Source organism: Equus quagga, chromosome 1, assembly GCF_021613505.1.
Source record: "Equus quagga isolate Etosha38 chromosome 1, UCLA_HA_Equagga_1.0, whole genome shotgun sequence".
In the NCBI taxonomy this organism is placed as follows: domain Eukaryota; kingdom Metazoa; phylum Chordata; class Mammalia; order Perissodactyla; family Equidae; genus Equus; species Equus quagga.
Genome location: NC_060267.1, coordinates 38,286,984 through 38,304,425, shown reverse-complemented (window position 1 = coordinate 38,304,425; position 17,442 = coordinate 38,286,984). Strand labels below are relative to the sequence as shown.

Here is a 17,442-nt window from a genome sequence, read left to right as displayed (position 1 = left end):
CGGACTCAAACGGGTCTCCGAGTGCAATTGAGTAATTGCTTGTCTGCTCTGTCAGGTTGAAATACAATAACAAAGTGTTGTCTTTTCACAGAGGATAGGAACAAAGGGTCTAGTGTGGCAAGAGTAATTGTTTTGCCAACATTGTCACTAAGAAATACCTCCTCTGACTGATTCACGAATTATTATTCTTCAGTAACAACTTCATCTTGAATAACTGATCTTAAAGCATTATAATATTTTTTTAAGTAGAAAAGAGTTGAGTGTTTCTAAACTATAATTGTGAGAGTGCCTTGAATAAAATGCTGTTTCTTTTCAAAGCTTAATGAGGATAACTATTCGAATAAATTAGTTACATGTCAGTCTTCTAATATCACACAACTTGGTTCACAGGCCCAGATTTGATCAATATATTCAGTTCGAAGCCTCACAAATTTGATTTTCAGATCCTTTGTTCATAAATTCTATAAGTTAAATGAATGTTATCTCTTCTTATAATCTTTATTTTTGCTTCCTCTCTCTTTACGAATATTTGTAAAGGGAAAATCATTTGTGCTTGGCCAGGGCCACAGTGAAAACTTATTCTTCCATCCAAGAGTTACTCTGCTGACCTCTCTATGACAGCTTTTTTAATAAAATAATTTCTGTGGCATGTTAATCCCATCTTTTTTCCTCTCACAAAAAAAAAAGTATGATCTGTAGTAAAATAGACATATTTCCCTCTTGACAATTCTCAACACACATCACTTTATTAAAAGCTCTGAGAAGTTCTGCAAAAAGAAAACTTCTTACTTTTTGTTTCATCTAGCATTTTCTGAATTTATTTGACTGCAGAACCAATTTCTTTAGGTTAACACCCAATAATTGCCCATGGAGCTGGTGTCTGGTGGAGCACCATTAAGAAACACTTTTTTTGGTATGCATCCTGAGCCACGATGAAGCCCAGTGGAGTGAGCAGCATCAAAGATATCTGTTTCCAGTGTTTCTAGGGAGACTCTCCCACTGTGGCCTCCAGACTTGTGGGAAACAAGCCACCCAAAGAAAGACGAGAGATGTTCAGAAAAGATCTACCACTCACATAGCTTTTCTCATCACAGTCTAATTTTTGTGTTCTTAGCGGGAAGAATGTAATGGGATTTTTATAAAAGAGGTTTTGGAGAAAAACAAGGAAATTTCACTGCCTACTTGTTCAGTAATGTTTATAAATCCAGTAGTGTGTGTTTTATTTGTTTGGGCTTTATAAATCTATAATTCAAACCATGTTTTATTATTGCCTTCAAGGCAGCCACCCATGTAGGCACAGAGGGCTCCAGAAACACACGACTAATTATTGTGGTTTCCCCTGCTGAACTCCAAGGGTTTGGCGTTGAATCCTAGTCTCTTGGCTGCTGTAATGTCTATGCGACAAGCCTTTGTTTTGGCATGAGAGGTAGTATATTTGAACTACTGATTTAAATGTTCCTTTTAAGTATTATCTTGCAATGAAAAATCTTAAAACTGATAAACTCCACTTCTACCAAGCCTCATCCGAGAATGCAAGACCATTGTTTGCATCTACTTTCTTTTTCCTTTGGTCCTGTCATTTTGTTTTGACTCCCTAAATCAAACTGATGGAATTTCATAATTAGAAACATTTTGCGTGTGATGCTTTTCCACTTACATCCAAGGCTTGCAAAATAAATGTACTTATGATGAAAATACTCCTGACCTAGAAAATGCTTATCTCTATTACACATATAAGCACAGTTCAGGAAAAAAAGCGGTGAGACATTTAATATATTAAATTGTAAACTATCACTCATTTCTTTTACTTTTTAGAGTAAGTAATCTGTGGTTAAATAACAAACAAATAAAAACCCTCTGAGACCCATTTTAATATTAGGCAGAAGGAAAGAACCCAGAAGCAAAACGCAGAATTAAAATCTAACCGTGAAGTCTCCTAACAAGATAAATGAGACAGGAAACTGGCCAGTTTGTTTGGGGGGTTACTTTCTAGTTAATAAAACAGTCAAAACTGTTGAGAAAGCAAAAGTATCCTCCATCCTCCAACCTCCTCTCTTAAAGAGCCCCACCACTTCTCATGTACCTTCGTTTTTCTTGGACACCCACAGTGTACCCCGTTGGCCTCTTTTTCTCAACTAGCATCCTATGTGGTCAGTTTTACGTTCACTCTTCATCAAAATGTCCCTCTACTTTCTTCATTTCCTTAGGGTCTTAACAGGTGACTGATGAATCTGAAAAAGAGAATTTTTATTTTGTGGCAAAAAATAAAATCAATATACTATCATTCTATTTTCACGTATGCAACCGTTTCTTAAAGGACTCTTTGGACGTAAAATGTCTTAACTCATAGAAAGAAATCTAATAATGAGGCTATTAAGCAGGCACAAAGGGATTCCATTGGGGAAGATATTTTTGACCAAATGCACGTCGCACCTCCAGAATCGCTACTCTGAGTAAGTGGCAGACTTTCCCAGGTTTCTCTAAATAATGTAACAAAATTTTGCCAGTAGTTGCACTTCAAATATGGTCTGGATTTTGGAGGAGGATGCGAGTCGAATGAAGTTTCTGATCCTTTGTGTTGATCATGCTCTTGCAAAAATGCAAACATTATACTGCATGTCAGCATCCATGTACAACACAAAATGAATTTTTTCCATCAAACAAATAAGTAGAAGGTAGAAATACTTATTATTATCTATCTTAATGTACACTTAGATGCTATATGCCTATGATTCTTTGAAAGGAGAGGATATACTTACAGCTATTGCAATATTTCTCAGCTGCGGCAGACCGTATTCCCAAGGGACTCCCGCTGATGGGCCCCTGGAGAGAGGCAGTGCAGCCATTCGGACTCCAGGCAGAGCAGGTAATTGTTTGGATTCTGTTCCTCGAGATGGAAATTGCTTTACTTTTCTTTTTTCTGATCAAAAAGGTAACATGTGTTCCTGATTTTTTAGATTACAGAAAAGACAATGAGGGAAATCAAAATCATCCATAATCCTACTACCCAGAGTGAATCATGAGTAAAATTTTTGGTGCAAATCTGTCCAAAATGTTTCTGTACATCTATACACAAATGTATATATTTTTTTAAAATGAGAGGCCATTTTGTATAATGTATAGAACTATGTAGAAATGTTATTTTATCTTGGACATTGGAGGGTCTTCCATTTTAGGGTGCTCTCTGGGATCTGCATTGCAGACCTTGAGAAGTGACCCTGCTTAGATCACTATAAGCTTGTAAAGAACCATTGTTCATTAAGACAGTATTGTGGAGAGGTTAAGAACACAGACACTTGAAGCTGGTTTATATCCTGATTTGGCTACCTACTTCTTTGTAGTCTCTGTGCCTCAGTTCCTTCATCTGTAGACTGGAAATAATAATAGTATCTACCAAACAGGATTGTTGTGAGAAGTAAATTACTTAAAGCATATCACGCTCTTATTATCATCTGGGTCACTGTAAGTAATCTGTGTGTGCTGCCATTACTATAAGAAGCATTATTTATTTTTATTGATGCAGCCCTAGGGACTTGCTTTTGTTGGTGCTGAAAGTTCACAAGGGAGAGAACAATGATTACTATGCACTATAGACTTTAGGGTGAGAGAGTTACCTAAGAATTATTCTCAATTATCTACTTCAGCATTTCTTGATACATACTCAATAAGTGTTGACTGGTTATTGCCTATAAGAATGGTGTGCTGCAGCAATGTACAAAGGGCAGGGGACATAGGCAAGGAAAATCAGAAGGAGAATTCTCTGTGTGGCCGTTATCTGATATTGCAACATTCCAAAGACTCAGAATATTCCCTTTTCTATGTCCCTGATCTTCTCTGACTCTACTGAGGCTATTAAAGAAGGGGAATATGTCCTTATCACCTTTGTGGCCTCATGTAGAGCTGTGGCCTTTGAGTGTGCTGCTTCATTTTTTCTACAAATTCTAGGATTGGAACTTGTCAATTGCATTTTCATACTGTGTCTGATTCTAACATGGAAGTGGTTGCATGAGGAAGATGGGTCCTGGGAAAAGTCCTACAAGATGCTCCTCATAGGAATAGGCTACATAACAAAAGCCATTATTCACTAGCAACTTAAGAAAAATCAGCAGACGTCTGAGGACATGCAACTAACCTGGAATATCTGAAGCAATCTTGAAAAATGAGAATAAAGTTAGAGGAAATGCCTTACCTGACTTCAAGACTTAAACTACAGTAATCGAGATAGCGTGGTGCTGACATAAGGACCAGCAAGGAGAGCAAATGGAATAGAGTAGAAAGCCCTAAATTAGACCCAGACCTACAGGGTCATTGAATTCCCAACAAAGATGCCAGAGAAATCCAATGGGGTTGGAAAAAAATGAATATCGCCCCCTACTTTATACTACATGAAACATTATTCTGAGTTGGAGCATAGCCCTACATATAAAAGTTATCACAATAAAGCTTCTGGAAGAAAACACAGGAAGATATCTTTGTGACTTAGAGGAAGGCAAAGATTTTGTAGGCCGTGGAAAGCAATAACCATAAAAGGAAAAAAACTAGACTTCATCAAAAGCAAAGAGTATAGGAACTAGGGTCGGATTTCATGAGTTGAAATTTGGGAGGCAAAATTTACCAGCTGGGTGCCTTGGACAATTTACTTATCCTTTCTGTGCCTCAGTGTTTTATCTGCAAAGTGAGGGCAATAGTAATGCCGTAATGCAATAATATGTGCCTTATAGGATTGCTGAGAGGTTCAGATGTGTTAGGACAAATGAAGTGGTTTCGGTGGTGTTAGGTACAGAGCAAGTACTCAGTAAACTGCGTTCAGGCACCATATTCTGCTATGAGAAGCTTGTCAAGGTCTTTGCCCTGGGAACGTGTTCTTTGGATGCTTAATATGACCTGATTGATCCTCTAGTTAGCACAGTTTAATGCTGACTGGAACGAGAGACCGTGGAGAGAGGCAGATAAGGAAGCCGCAGATTCCTCGAGATTGAGATTGAATAGCTAGGGTTTCCCGTGCTCTTAAGCACATGCTATTGCTCCATGTTCTACAAGCTGCTTTGTTCTTGGGTGTCAACTCAGTTTCTCCCACCCATGTGCCCATTCTAGAGTTAGTGTTTTAGTCAGCTGCTCGGTGGTTTAGTGTGGTGGGGGATGCATAGAGGAAAAAGAAAAATAAACTCATAGGATTTTTAAAAAGATATGAACTACTGATCTAAACATTATTAATGGGTTATTGAATGTCATGTAAATCACAGCTCCTAATTCCATCTATTTTATTGGGATAAAAAATATGTGCTTTCTCTCACTCTATGATCTTCTATTTTTGGTGTGCAAGCTCATGAAAGCAATATTTCCTCAGCACTATATTTACCATATGCATTCTAGGAATATTCACTGAAATGGGACCCGTTTTTCCATTGCAAGTTCCAGAAGCTCTTCTCTTTCTTTGCAGATGACACTGCTCAAGTTACCTCTGATTATGAAACCAATAACAACAGTGATAGCAGTGATATTGTACAAAATGAAGATGAGACTGAGTGTCCAAGAGAGCCACTGAGGAAAGCGTCGGCTTGCGGCACCTACACGCCTGAGACCATGATATTCCTGGTAGCCCCATGTCACTAAACTCATTCATTTACTTGAGAAATTGGCTTCTGTTACAGAAATTGTCTTAGAGCTAGATCCCTGAATTATTAGAATGACAGACAGATCTCATTTGAATCACACATGTATTATAGCCCTACTCGTACATATCAATATAATTTTTTCCTATCCACATCTTATTCATCTCTTAATGATTCTGTTATTTAGTGATTAAAAACGTAAAGTGTTCATCTCCACAAATGATTAGATACTTCTTAACCCAACCTAAGAGTGTAAATATGCATAGGAAAAATGATTATTTCATTGAGTAAAACAGTGTTTATAAATATCCATCAACCAATGAAAAGGAAATATATTAGTTGTCTCAGGGCTTCTGCTGGTTTTTTTCTAGCACCTCCTTGATTTCAAAAGTGAGCCAATATTTATTTTGCTTATTATGTTAAATCAGGTTTATATTGACACTTCCTACCCATTAAAATATCCTTTAATGGTGACTTATTTTGTGTGTTTAAAGAGATCCATTTAAAGAGGATGAAAGCATGGATTTAAGTCAAGTTAATTTTCGGGGGGCTGAAATAGTAGAAAATAGTTGACTGTCGTGTGATCATCAGCGGCTGCCATTACTGTGTTTCTTTTAGCTGATTTACCACGTATACTTTCAAATCAAAGAGATTGTCAGATAAAATAATTTGTATGTTTCTTTATCCTTATTATTTTTATTTTCTATTTTTTTGGTAAATGTACTCTTAAGACTGTCCTCATTTGGAACCAATTATAAGATGTCTTTGTATTTGTCTGGTTCATGTTTCTTTGGAAACTGTACATTACATAAATTAAATTAAAATCCCGGAAAAATATGGCAGTTGTCATTCCACAGGATTCATGCTGATTCTGAAGCACTAATACAAATTTGACCTGTTAGAGTAGGAGTGATAACTCCCCCCTCCACTCACGGGTTCCTTTTGAGAGTCCAATATAAGCCAGGAACCCTCACCCCAGAAAAATTTACATAAATATATAAAGAGATAAATTTACATACAATTTGAGACTGTTCTGAGGTCCTTGAGTTTTTATTTAAGTAGTTATAAGTATAAAAAGTAGTTATTTAACTTATGGAAGAAACATCCATTTTTTTGCTGTAGTATTTGTGAACCAGCAATAGGCAGGCACCTAATAATGTAAAATTCATGGTCTGAAACAGGTTAGGACCTTTTCTCCTTACTTTGGGGTCATTGTCTTGTTCCTCTTGATTCGTTTTTGAAGATCACTCATTCGCCCTGAAGTTTTAAGTCATTTATTTCAGGTAAACTCAGTTGTTGAATTAAACTTACCAAAGTGCGAACTGCTTTGTAGAAAAACTGCATGTTGTTAAAACATTTTCGTCTTCATTACAGGACAAACCAATTCTTGCTCCTGAACCTCTTGTCATGGATAACTTGGACACAATTATGGAGCAGCTAAATACTTGGAATTTTCCAATTTTTGATTTGGTGGAAAAAATAGGAAGAAAATGCGGTCGTATTCTTAGTCAGGTAAGAAATGCATTCATACATATGACTTTAAATATAGAAAAAAACAATTCCTTGGTTGATTAAAGCTCTGTATGTACTTGACACCAGTGGCAGGTATTGGGTGGAAAAAGGAAATTTTAATACTCAACATTCTATAGATTCCTTGGTGGTGGATTAACAACAGAAATTGAAACGTCAAGTGAGTAGAACACCATATTCTGCCATGGAAATTTTATGTACTTTTTAAGACAAAGTGAAGTGGGGCAGAGATATATAAGCAAGATGGAGAAATTATCTAAAATTCATAGAATTCAGCAAAAGAAAAGTTGACCCAAGCCCTCAAAAGAAGAAAGTTTCCTATTTATAAACACTAATTTGTAATTATTTCCAATGACTACTTTTTTAACTTTTGAATATTATAGTGCTTAGGCTTTATAAAAAATAAGATATTATGCAGAAATATGTTTCCTCCCAGTGTTGTGAGAAACAGATCAAATAGATATCTCTGTCTTTTAATATGGAAAATACTTTTATGTAGCGCAAGAAATAGAGAATGCACTCTATTGCTGCATAACAAACCTTTTAGGATTTTTTCCTTAAGCTAAAGTACTTTAAAGGTTTCCCAAACAAAGAAGTATTTGTTTCCCTGAGGGAGAAAGAAAATATACAGAAATTAAAATTTGAACATGTTTGATCTCAATAAACAAAGCAATTGATTTGCTCTATTATTGAACACCTATCAAAATACACACCCTTAATTAAAGGGAATGATACAATAATATTTATCAGCTTATTTAAAAATGTTTCAGGTGAATTGTTATAGATTGAATAAGTATCTCAGCAAAGATACTAAGACTACCAAACTTGTTAATATGAAACTTAGGTGAGAATAGAGGGCCCAGATTTATCGGAGCCACTAACACTTACTTCCCTGTAAAACACTGGAAAAGAAATCACTTGCTATACTGACCTCTATTCAGTGCATCAGAGATGGGCTTTCTTCAGACCTCGCAACAAGTATCTGCGTGTGGGACTTTGCGGTGAGGATTCCTGATCTGTGAAGGTTTGAAGGAAGAAGATAGAGGAGCCTTTTCCTCTATTGTTCGGTTCCACAAACAAAGTACTAGTCTAGTCTTCAAGAAGAAAAGTGTGTCCCTGCCTTAAAGGAACTCCCGTTCTGGTAGGGAAATTAGATGTATCAAAATAATGACAGTTCAGCTTGCTGCATACAAAAGCAGTATGCTAAAATGATTGATGGAACATGAAGCTCAAAATAATTACAAAGTCTGTATAACATGCAGCTGTTGCCTCTGCTGGCCCTTATTCTGCCGCGAACACGCGAGGGCTGGAATGGCGGCCCTTGCCCTTTTACCAGGAGTTCATAGCCCCATTCTCCCTCTCTTCCTTTCTCCTCAGTGCTAAGCAACATCTTTAAGGCTAACTGATCTGGAGAACAGGTTCAAGGACAGCTGTTTTTATCCAATCTGCCTTAGTCTCCTGCCTGAGGGCTCCTCCTGGAAGGTTCTGGATCCTACTTCCTGAAACCCATTCCTGACTATGATTAGGGAATGATTTTTCCTGAAAATATGCCTGTCATGGTGCCACAAGAAGATGTGGCAGTGGGTCAGGAAGTCTTCTTTCACTTTTACTGGGGAACGTGTTCCCTGGCCTGGAGAGAAAAATCTCACATTGTTTTGTATTTGGTATATATGTCCCAGACTCCCCAAAACTCTACAATTTAATCTCAGTAACTTTGATGCAGGTATTTTTTCTTTCAATCCCTATTTTACAGAAGAAGAAACTGAGGCTTAAGAGACGATACACTATTCACCTTAAGTCCTAGAATAAATATTGGACCCATGATTTGAATGCAGATATATCCGTGTTGGAAGTCCAGGCTTTGTACCTTCATTGCAACTGCTTTTCAGCCCCCTGTAAAACACGTTCACTTATTTTATCTTCAAACTGTCCCAGTGGAGAGTCTGAGTGAGAAGAAAAGTGGTTATTATAGCAGTCGGTTTCACAGCACAGGCGATAGCATGCCTAACGGTGCAGGTACCTCGCTCCCTTGAGGTTCCGGGAGCTGGGAGGTGGGAGGGTGGAGCTTGACCAGCTTTGCCACAAAATGTTTTCTAAGAGTCGTGGATACAAGTAGACCATAGTAAGATTAGAGATAATTCAAATTAGGTTTCGGCAAAATTCATTAGCCTATCTTTTTTTTCCAGGCGTCTTTCCAAAGGAAAATAAATGCATAACTACATGATCCTTATTATGTCACTGTTTTTCCAGTTTATAAAACATTGACCTTTGAGAAAATGCAGCTTTATTTGCCTTACTAAGTAGAACTTTATGGTCTTTTTCTTTGATTTGAGTTTATAAACACAAAAATCATGAAGTTTTTACTGTGTGAAAGGCATACTTCTTTCACCTTCGTAAGACTTCAGGACAGCTGAAATGAATTAACTTGAACATTCCAAGAAATCACCTTTTGGCTGAAACTACACAGAGAAAGTCTTACTTCAAAAGATTTTGAAAGAGATGTATGCGCAATGGAAATGACTTCGGAGTCTCAATATACTGCCTGCTTTTTTGATGATTATCATGTTTATTTTAACAAATTTAAAAAGACAGCATTCAAATTTTGGAACAGTGCTTGCCTTTTTCACTTACCCATATTTACCCACTTAATGATGTCTTTTCTTTATTTAGGAGTTTGGCTTATTGGTGATTCATTTTTAACATCTTCTTGGTGAAAATTCTATTTTAAAATTGTACTTTAAAATATCCTATTGTCTTAATTTTTCGATTCATCTTTCAAAGATTTGAGAGAATAATAGGAAATTTTAGTTATTTGCGTCCTAATAACATTACTTTTCACATACTGGTGGTAAGATTTGAAACAGTTAAGAAGACAAAATCTGAAGCCAAAATGCTTGGCTTGAATTCTCGTTCTGATAATGTGTCAGCTGCATGATCTTGGACAAGTCACTCAACCTATCTGTGCCTCTGTTTTAATGTTAATAATTAACAGTACCTATCTCATAAGCTGTTGTGAAGATTAGTAATTTTAATATTTATAGCATTAAATTATAAAATGTAACTTAATAATTGAATAGTAATGTATATATAAAATTAATTAGAGCAGACATCTCACTTATTAAATGCTATATATGTGTGTCAGCGGCTATCGTTTTATTATTGAAGTAACATGCATAGCTAAATCCATTAGGTATTTATAAACAAGAACTCAAATATGGTTTACAGCATTAGTAAAGAGAAGATAACTAAAAGAAGAACTAGCTTGAAGTATTACAGAAACCATAAACTTCACTTTCTATTGCATTTTTAAAGGGAAGAGGTGGGGATGTTATGTTACACAGAAAAGGGGTAAAAATTAAGTATATCTGCCATTCAGAGTAAAGAAAAGCACATAGAAGTTGATGTACATATTATATAACCTGTTCTGAACCAGTAGCTACAGAGCTCCTTTTAAAACATATGTCAAATAAAGTCACTTCCCTACTCCAGTCTCTTCAATGGCTCCCTACCTCACTCAGAGTAAAAGTCCTTATAAAGATCACTCTGGCTATCAAACCCCAAGATTGTACCTAACCCTATCCCATTCAACAATTACTGAAATTCTACACCTGTTCTCATTCATTTTGTTTTACCCACACTGGCATTGCTGTTGCCTGAGTACAGCAAGCATACCTCAGGGCCTTTGCACTGGCTTTCCCCTCTGCATGGAAAACTCTTTCTTTGGGTATCCGTGTACCTCTCTCCACATCTCCTTCAACTGTTTCTCAAATGTTACTGGAATGTGCCTATTCTAACCACCATACTTAAAAAAGCAAATGCTGCATTTTCCCTGAACTCTAAGTTCTTCATCTCTGCTCCCCTTTTTCTTTTTCCATTTGACTTATCACTTATCCGAGCATGGTATATACTTAACCTATTATATCTGTTGTTTGCTGCCCTCCCCTGCTAGACCATAAGCTCCGTGGAGGACGACATGTTTGTTTTTTCACCTGTATATGTGCCTCATACATAGAAAATTGTCAGGATCATAGTAGGCATGCAATAGATATATGCTGAATGAATGAATTCCTTTTTAGTTATATATGTGTATATATACATATTGTATGTGATAAACATTGAATATATAATTTTTAAAATATTATTTAATTTGAATAGATTTAAAGTCAATAACAAAAGAGAGAAATTTAACTATGAGTAATGTATCAAAGATTTAGAAGAAGTATTTCAAGAGAATTTTAAGAAGAAATGCAAATAATAAAAATGATGAATAATTCTTTCTTGGTCTCCTGAATTATAACCAACTCTGTGCCTTTGTGACATGAAGTAAGGCCACTTTAAATGCTACTGTACTCCTTTCTGCCATGTGCATAACCATCTCTCCACATTGTCTTCTTCTGTGCCTTTATCATTTTTTCCTCCATCATTTGCACGTCAAATATGCCAGTTACATCCAAAGGTATTCACTTGATTTGAGTTACCCGAGCTGTGAAAAAATTGGAAGGAGAATAGTCAGAGGAGAAAGAATACAAATGAGGAAAAGTAGTTTAGACATTGTGATTTATACTGGATTAGAATAAAGCATTTTTCTCTATATGTTTTAGTCCAGGCAAGCTTTTCCTCTCTCTCATAATTCTTTCCTCTTATCCTTCACTAAGGCACAACTCTGTATTCTTTATCCTCTGGAAAGCTTTTTTTAAAAATAAAATTAGTCCAAATTAAAACTTGCTATCATTCTTTAGCGCTTATACTATGTATTATACAGTTAAAAATTTAGTAAGCTTTATTCTCTAGTTATCAATATCACACACAATTTAGAGCCTTCATGGTTTCTATACTGTACACTGTTGTTTTGGTTGGCTGTTTCTTGGGTGTATGTCTCTACTTTTAAAAATAGATTAGATACCCCTTGTGATCAGGGACCACAGGGCTAGGCACATCTTCAATATCTGCTTGATTTGTTGTTTCCAGTAAGTGTCTCTATTGGCAGTAAATTAATATGCATGATGGAATGTATACAGTTGTCCCTCGATATCCACCAGGGATTGGTTCCAGGACCCCTAGCAGATACTAAAAATCCAAGGATGCTCAAGTCTCTTGTACAAAATGGCATAGTATTTGCATGTAACCTACGCACATCCTCCTATATATTTTAAATCATCTCTAGATTACTTATAATACCTATACAATGTAAATGCTATGTAAATAGTTTTTATGCCATAGTGTTTAGGGAATAATAACAAGATTAAGAAAGTGTGTACATGTTTAGCACAGATACAACTATCATAGGCTTTGTTCCCCAGTTGGTTGAATCCACCAGTGGGGAACTCACGGATATGGAGAGCCACTGGACTTTTCTTTCCATTTGTCTCTTTATGTCTAATGCACTAGAAATGTTTTGTAAGCCTTTGTCTTTCTTTCTCTTTGACAGGTGTCATACAGACTTTTTGAAGACATGGGCCTCTTTGAAGCTTTTAAAATTCCAGTTAGGGAATTTATGAATTATTTTCATGCTTTGGAGATTGGATACAGGGAAATTCCTTGTAAGTAGAAGTTATTTGTGAAATAATATTTTTAAAATCTGTCAAATTTGCTATGGGTAGTAGGATATTAAATTATTAGCAGCTAGCACAGAATTGCACGTTGTAAACACTCCGTTTGGCCACATGGTATAGTGATTGGAGATGATGGCCTGTGTTGGAATCCTGGCCCCTTCACTTATCAGCTATATGAGATCCTGGGCTTTACTTAACCTCTATGTGCCTCATTTCTTAATCCATAAAATGGGAATCATAATGTCTGCTTTGTAGGATTTTTATAAGGATAAAATGAAGTAATAATTCTAAAGAGATTATAATAGTACCTTGCACATAGTAAGTGCGATTTAAGTGTGTGCCAAATAAATAATTTCTTATTCATTTTATAATGTACTTTTTTTTTATTGGTTGAATTTAACTTTTGTACTGGCATCTGCAGAGTTAAATTACTAACTACTGAGGTTTTTGAATATGAGATAAACCTGGCTGGGAGTAGAGAGACTGGTGGATGATGGTCTAATGAATAAAATAGAAAAGAAGAGACGTCTGGAAGTGAATGTGGGTAAATTATTAGAAACATTTAAAACATCAGAATTGTGTAAAGACCAAAGGAAAGGATACAACCAAGTGTTCATGTGTATGAACTCTTAATATTGTCAGAATAAGTTTGTCATTTGTAATCATGAGAAAGAACGTGGAGAAGATGTTAAATTAAATTTTCAATATGTAGCATTTCAGGTATCATCAGAACATATAAGTAGAATTGGCCTACATGCTACAAAAATACATGGAGCTGGAAAAAATGTCCATAAATCCAATCAGGGAAGTTGTGGAAATGTGTAGAAATCATGTGGTACTTTTAGGAAATAATTGCACAGAAAGAAAAATAGTAAAACATAGTATATTGGTTGGAGCATGTGTTAGAAATGTGTTATTTAAATCGTGTTTTAACTTTTAAGTTTTAAATTTGCTTTTATGTCCCTTGACTTTAGAACCCATGTCTTTTTATAGTTGTAAAGAGCTGAAATTGAGTAAAAATTATATGGTAATAAATAAAGCACAGATATTTCCAGAAAGGAGTAGCACATTAACCTAGTGATCCATTATTAACATTGTTTTTCAAAATGGCATCCACATGCTACATTGGAATGAAAATAACCAGCTGATGCTATGTGATAGGAAAGAAGAATGAAGAATTGAGTTTACACATTGTGTGACGAAAAAAGGAGCATGAAGAATTGAATCTACAAATTAGATTTGTTGGGGAACATGGAACCCAAAATGCAAGCAAAGGAGGACAGTGGGAGTAGAGGAAAGAGGAACTTAAGAGCACTAGGCCCCTTGGGAGTGTCTGGCCGACGGGGCCATGGAAGTTGGAAGAGAGATATGAAAAAGGAGTAGTTTGAAAGGATCTCAAGATAAGCTTGGCTTTTTTAATACCATTTTCCCAGGGCCCACCCTGGTTGGCTGCCAGAGACTGACATAAGTGTTAGTGGTTTCTCAAAGGTTAAGGAGTTACGTAAATAAACTTTTATAGAAAGGAAGCCACTGAAAATACTGAAGAACAGCTATTCACCAGACTAAATTTACAAATTAATGTACTATTTCCAGAAATATTCTACTGATAGAATGAGCTCTGGCCAAGATCCACTGAATTAGCTTTTCTCAGTTTAATATATCGTTAAACTGTAAGAAAGTGGACCGGTGTTTAAGTGTAAAAAGAAGTTTCCAGATTCTAAATTTTGTTATTCATTTTTACATTTTCTTATTACATTTTTATGTTACAAGTGAGTAGGTGTTTTTCCTCAAATAGTGAATTCTTCATTCCATGTGAAAATTTGTTGTAATAAACCTGCTTGTTTTATTAGAATTTCCAGATTTTCCATAAAGAAAATTTATTTACGTCTTCTCACAGAAAAGTTTTAGCTTGATTGGTGATCACTTTGAAATAATAATACCTTGTGTGTCGTAGGGTTGTAAATTTAGACTAATATGGATATTTATTAAAAGCTTTGTTTATCATTAATTATAATTAGCATACATGAATGTATGTCTACATATTTTAAAATTTACTCCTAGAGAACTATATTTCTATTAGCTCTATCTAAATAAATCAATAACTAAATGAAGAAGCCTAAGAGTAACCAAAATGGGAATACATTAATATGACAATGAGTTAAAATATTAGAAAGTAAGTTTTATTATACTTCTAAGTACACCGTTAGCAATTTCCAAGAGAAAGGGGAAGATATGAAAGGTTTTAAATTTGTACCCAGAACACTTACTAGAATTTGAAGAATCTAGATTTAAAAATAGACAAAGATAAATGGATATTTCATGAAGTAGCAGTGGGCGAGGTAATAAATATAGGTAACTCACTGATAGAAATGTGATACCAAAAATATAAGGATTACGATAAATTACAGTATAGTTTATACTCAATTGCACAGAGAGATAAATAGTGTTTAGGATTGTTCATAGTCTCTTTCAATTGGGCATATTGGCTAATAAAGAAGATAAATCAGCAAGTCATTTCATTCATGGATTCAAAGTTACTTTTGAGAATGCTTTTTCTAGTTTCAAGGACGTTTGCCTCTAAAGTATATTCTTCCTAACACCTCTCATTCTTGTTATTCAAGTTGGAGAAATGGGGAGGATGCCTCAGAAATACCTGTAATCACGTATATTTAATGGCAGCGATGAGAATAGTCTTGCTCAACCTGTGTTTAGTTCAGTTCAATTAAACTATATATGCTATGCCCACCAATTTTAAGGCTAGGTACTGAGGTGGGATGGTACAAGCCAGATGGCAGCACCATTATAGTATTAGCTATACCCTAAGGAAGAAAATGTTGAAAGTCTTGCTTCTTTTCTTTAGTGCTTTCTCTCACCCCATGGTGCATAGGAGCATAGACAAAATTTTAAGTTGAAAATCTATGAATTTAGGTCTAAAAAAACTGTGAATTTTGCATATAACTCCAACCCTCTATCCAGCTCACTTCAACTCTGTGCTTAAGGGATAAAGAGAAAGCTGAGAAAACAAGTCTATCAGGACAGAAAAGGGAGATGGGCAGGCTCTGGGAAAGAAGGAGGGCATGCGATGTGTTAGTGTGTGCATGTGTGTATGTGTTGTCAGAGAGGCAGAGGGGGTTGCCAGGTGGGTGAGGAAATTATCAAGAAAGTTAGAGCTTTGTCTAAAATGCAGAGGTGAAGGGAGAGGGATGATAATGATAAAGATGATAATAAGGATAGCTCTGATATTATTCCGTACCCTCTTTGCCAGAAGAAGAAGAGGAATCTTTGAGCTTGTTTGTGTGTCCTACAGAGACCGGTTGGTAGCCTGTGTTGACCTAGCTAGCTTCTTGGCTTTGCTCCTGAGTTGGTCACCAGAGAGTTAATGGTGAGAGCAATAGTGATACCAGCCCTTGACCCAATGCTTACACATAGTACATGCTAAGTAAATGTTTGAGTAATAAATGTGTTACCACTTAAAAGGCAGATGGTTTTCTATCCTGGTTAAGTGAAAGCGACAGTGTGATTCTCTGGTTCTATGTATAGGTAACTAGACATAGATATTTTTTAAGGAGTCAGGTTTGGTTAGCTATTGTTTTATTTAGTACTTTTGAATGTTTACTCAAAAGCACAAGGAGTACTTGTTTTTCAGATACTGTCTTTACCTAGTTTTTTAACCAAGATTATACTAGCCTCGTAAAAATGAGTTTGGCAGCTTCCCTTCTTTTTATATTTTCAGCACTAAATTATTTACATAGGATTGTTTGTTCATTAAAGTTTCTAAAAATTACCTAGTCTAGGTAATTTATAATCATATATAATATATTATGTATATTATATATTATGTAATATATATATAATGGTTTTAATTTTTTCTCTTTAGGTATTTCGTAGAACTGTATTCCTGAATTAGAATTTCTAGATCAAAGAACATTATTGATTTTGGTTTTGAATTTTGCTTTGTGGATTTAATCAGTATATAAGGGATATATTATTCATCTTATTACAGTGTTTTAAGTGTGATACAGAAGGATAGTACTGTGTTCTATTCGCAGATTATATTTGGGTGCTATTTATCAGACATAAAGAGTTGGGTGGTATAGACCATGGATCTGACCCCGCTGAAGTGTGTCATAGGTCTTTCTTTTATTCCGGTCCTCTACATAGTCTTAGACAGGAGCATGGAACTAAGTATGAGGGTAAACATTACAGTTGTTTCACGTAGTGAGTTTCCTGTATACGTTACGTTTCTGGTAGACGTAGACTCTGGACACAGATTTTTCCACTTCATACATCTGCATGCATAATGGATGTTGTGAGGGTTGGTTTTTTTCTTGTTACTTTGGATATTATGGAGTAATGGAAGAGTAATCAAAGTGTATTTGTCTTAGAATATTTGGCTGCCTTTCACTGGGGTATTAAAATGTTAGAACTAAACTGTTTATCCAGTAGATGGCACCCTCAGTCCTTGGAGCCAAAGTTCACAAATTCATGACTGTTCCTTTGCACTGGTTACAGATCATAACAGAATCCATGCCACTGACGTCTTACATGCTGTTTGGTATCTGACGACACAGCCTATTCCAGGCCTCTCAACTGTGGTTAATGATCACGGATCAGCAAGTGATTCAGGTATGCACTGAGTACATCTGTGCTCCCTTGTGAACTGTGAGAATGAGTATTTTTTTAAAAAGAAGGTCAAGACACATGATATCAGTTTAATACTTTAAAAAATTTTCTGTTACTTTCATTTT

The 17,442-nt window shown here is 35.7% G+C and overlaps 1 protein-coding gene across 1 annotated transcript in view; it reads left to right on the top strand.

Annotated features, from left to right (window-relative positions):
• PDE3A (phosphodiesterase 3A) overlaps positions 1-17,442 on the top strand; it is a 284,159-nt gene that overhangs the window by 250,009 nt on the left and 16,708 nt on the right. Inside the window, exons 7-11 of the mRNA XM_046683775.1 lie at positions 2,781-2,866; positions 5,441-5,595; positions 6,987-7,124; positions 12,571-12,682; positions 17,207-17,320. Of these exons, the coding sequence (XP_046539731.1) occupies positions 2,781-2,866; positions 5,441-5,595; positions 6,987-7,124; positions 12,571-12,682; positions 17,207-17,320 (605 nt within the window). The remainder of the gene's footprint in view (positions 1-2,780; positions 2,867-5,440; positions 5,596-6,986; positions 7,125-12,570; positions 12,683-17,206; positions 17,321-17,442) is intronic.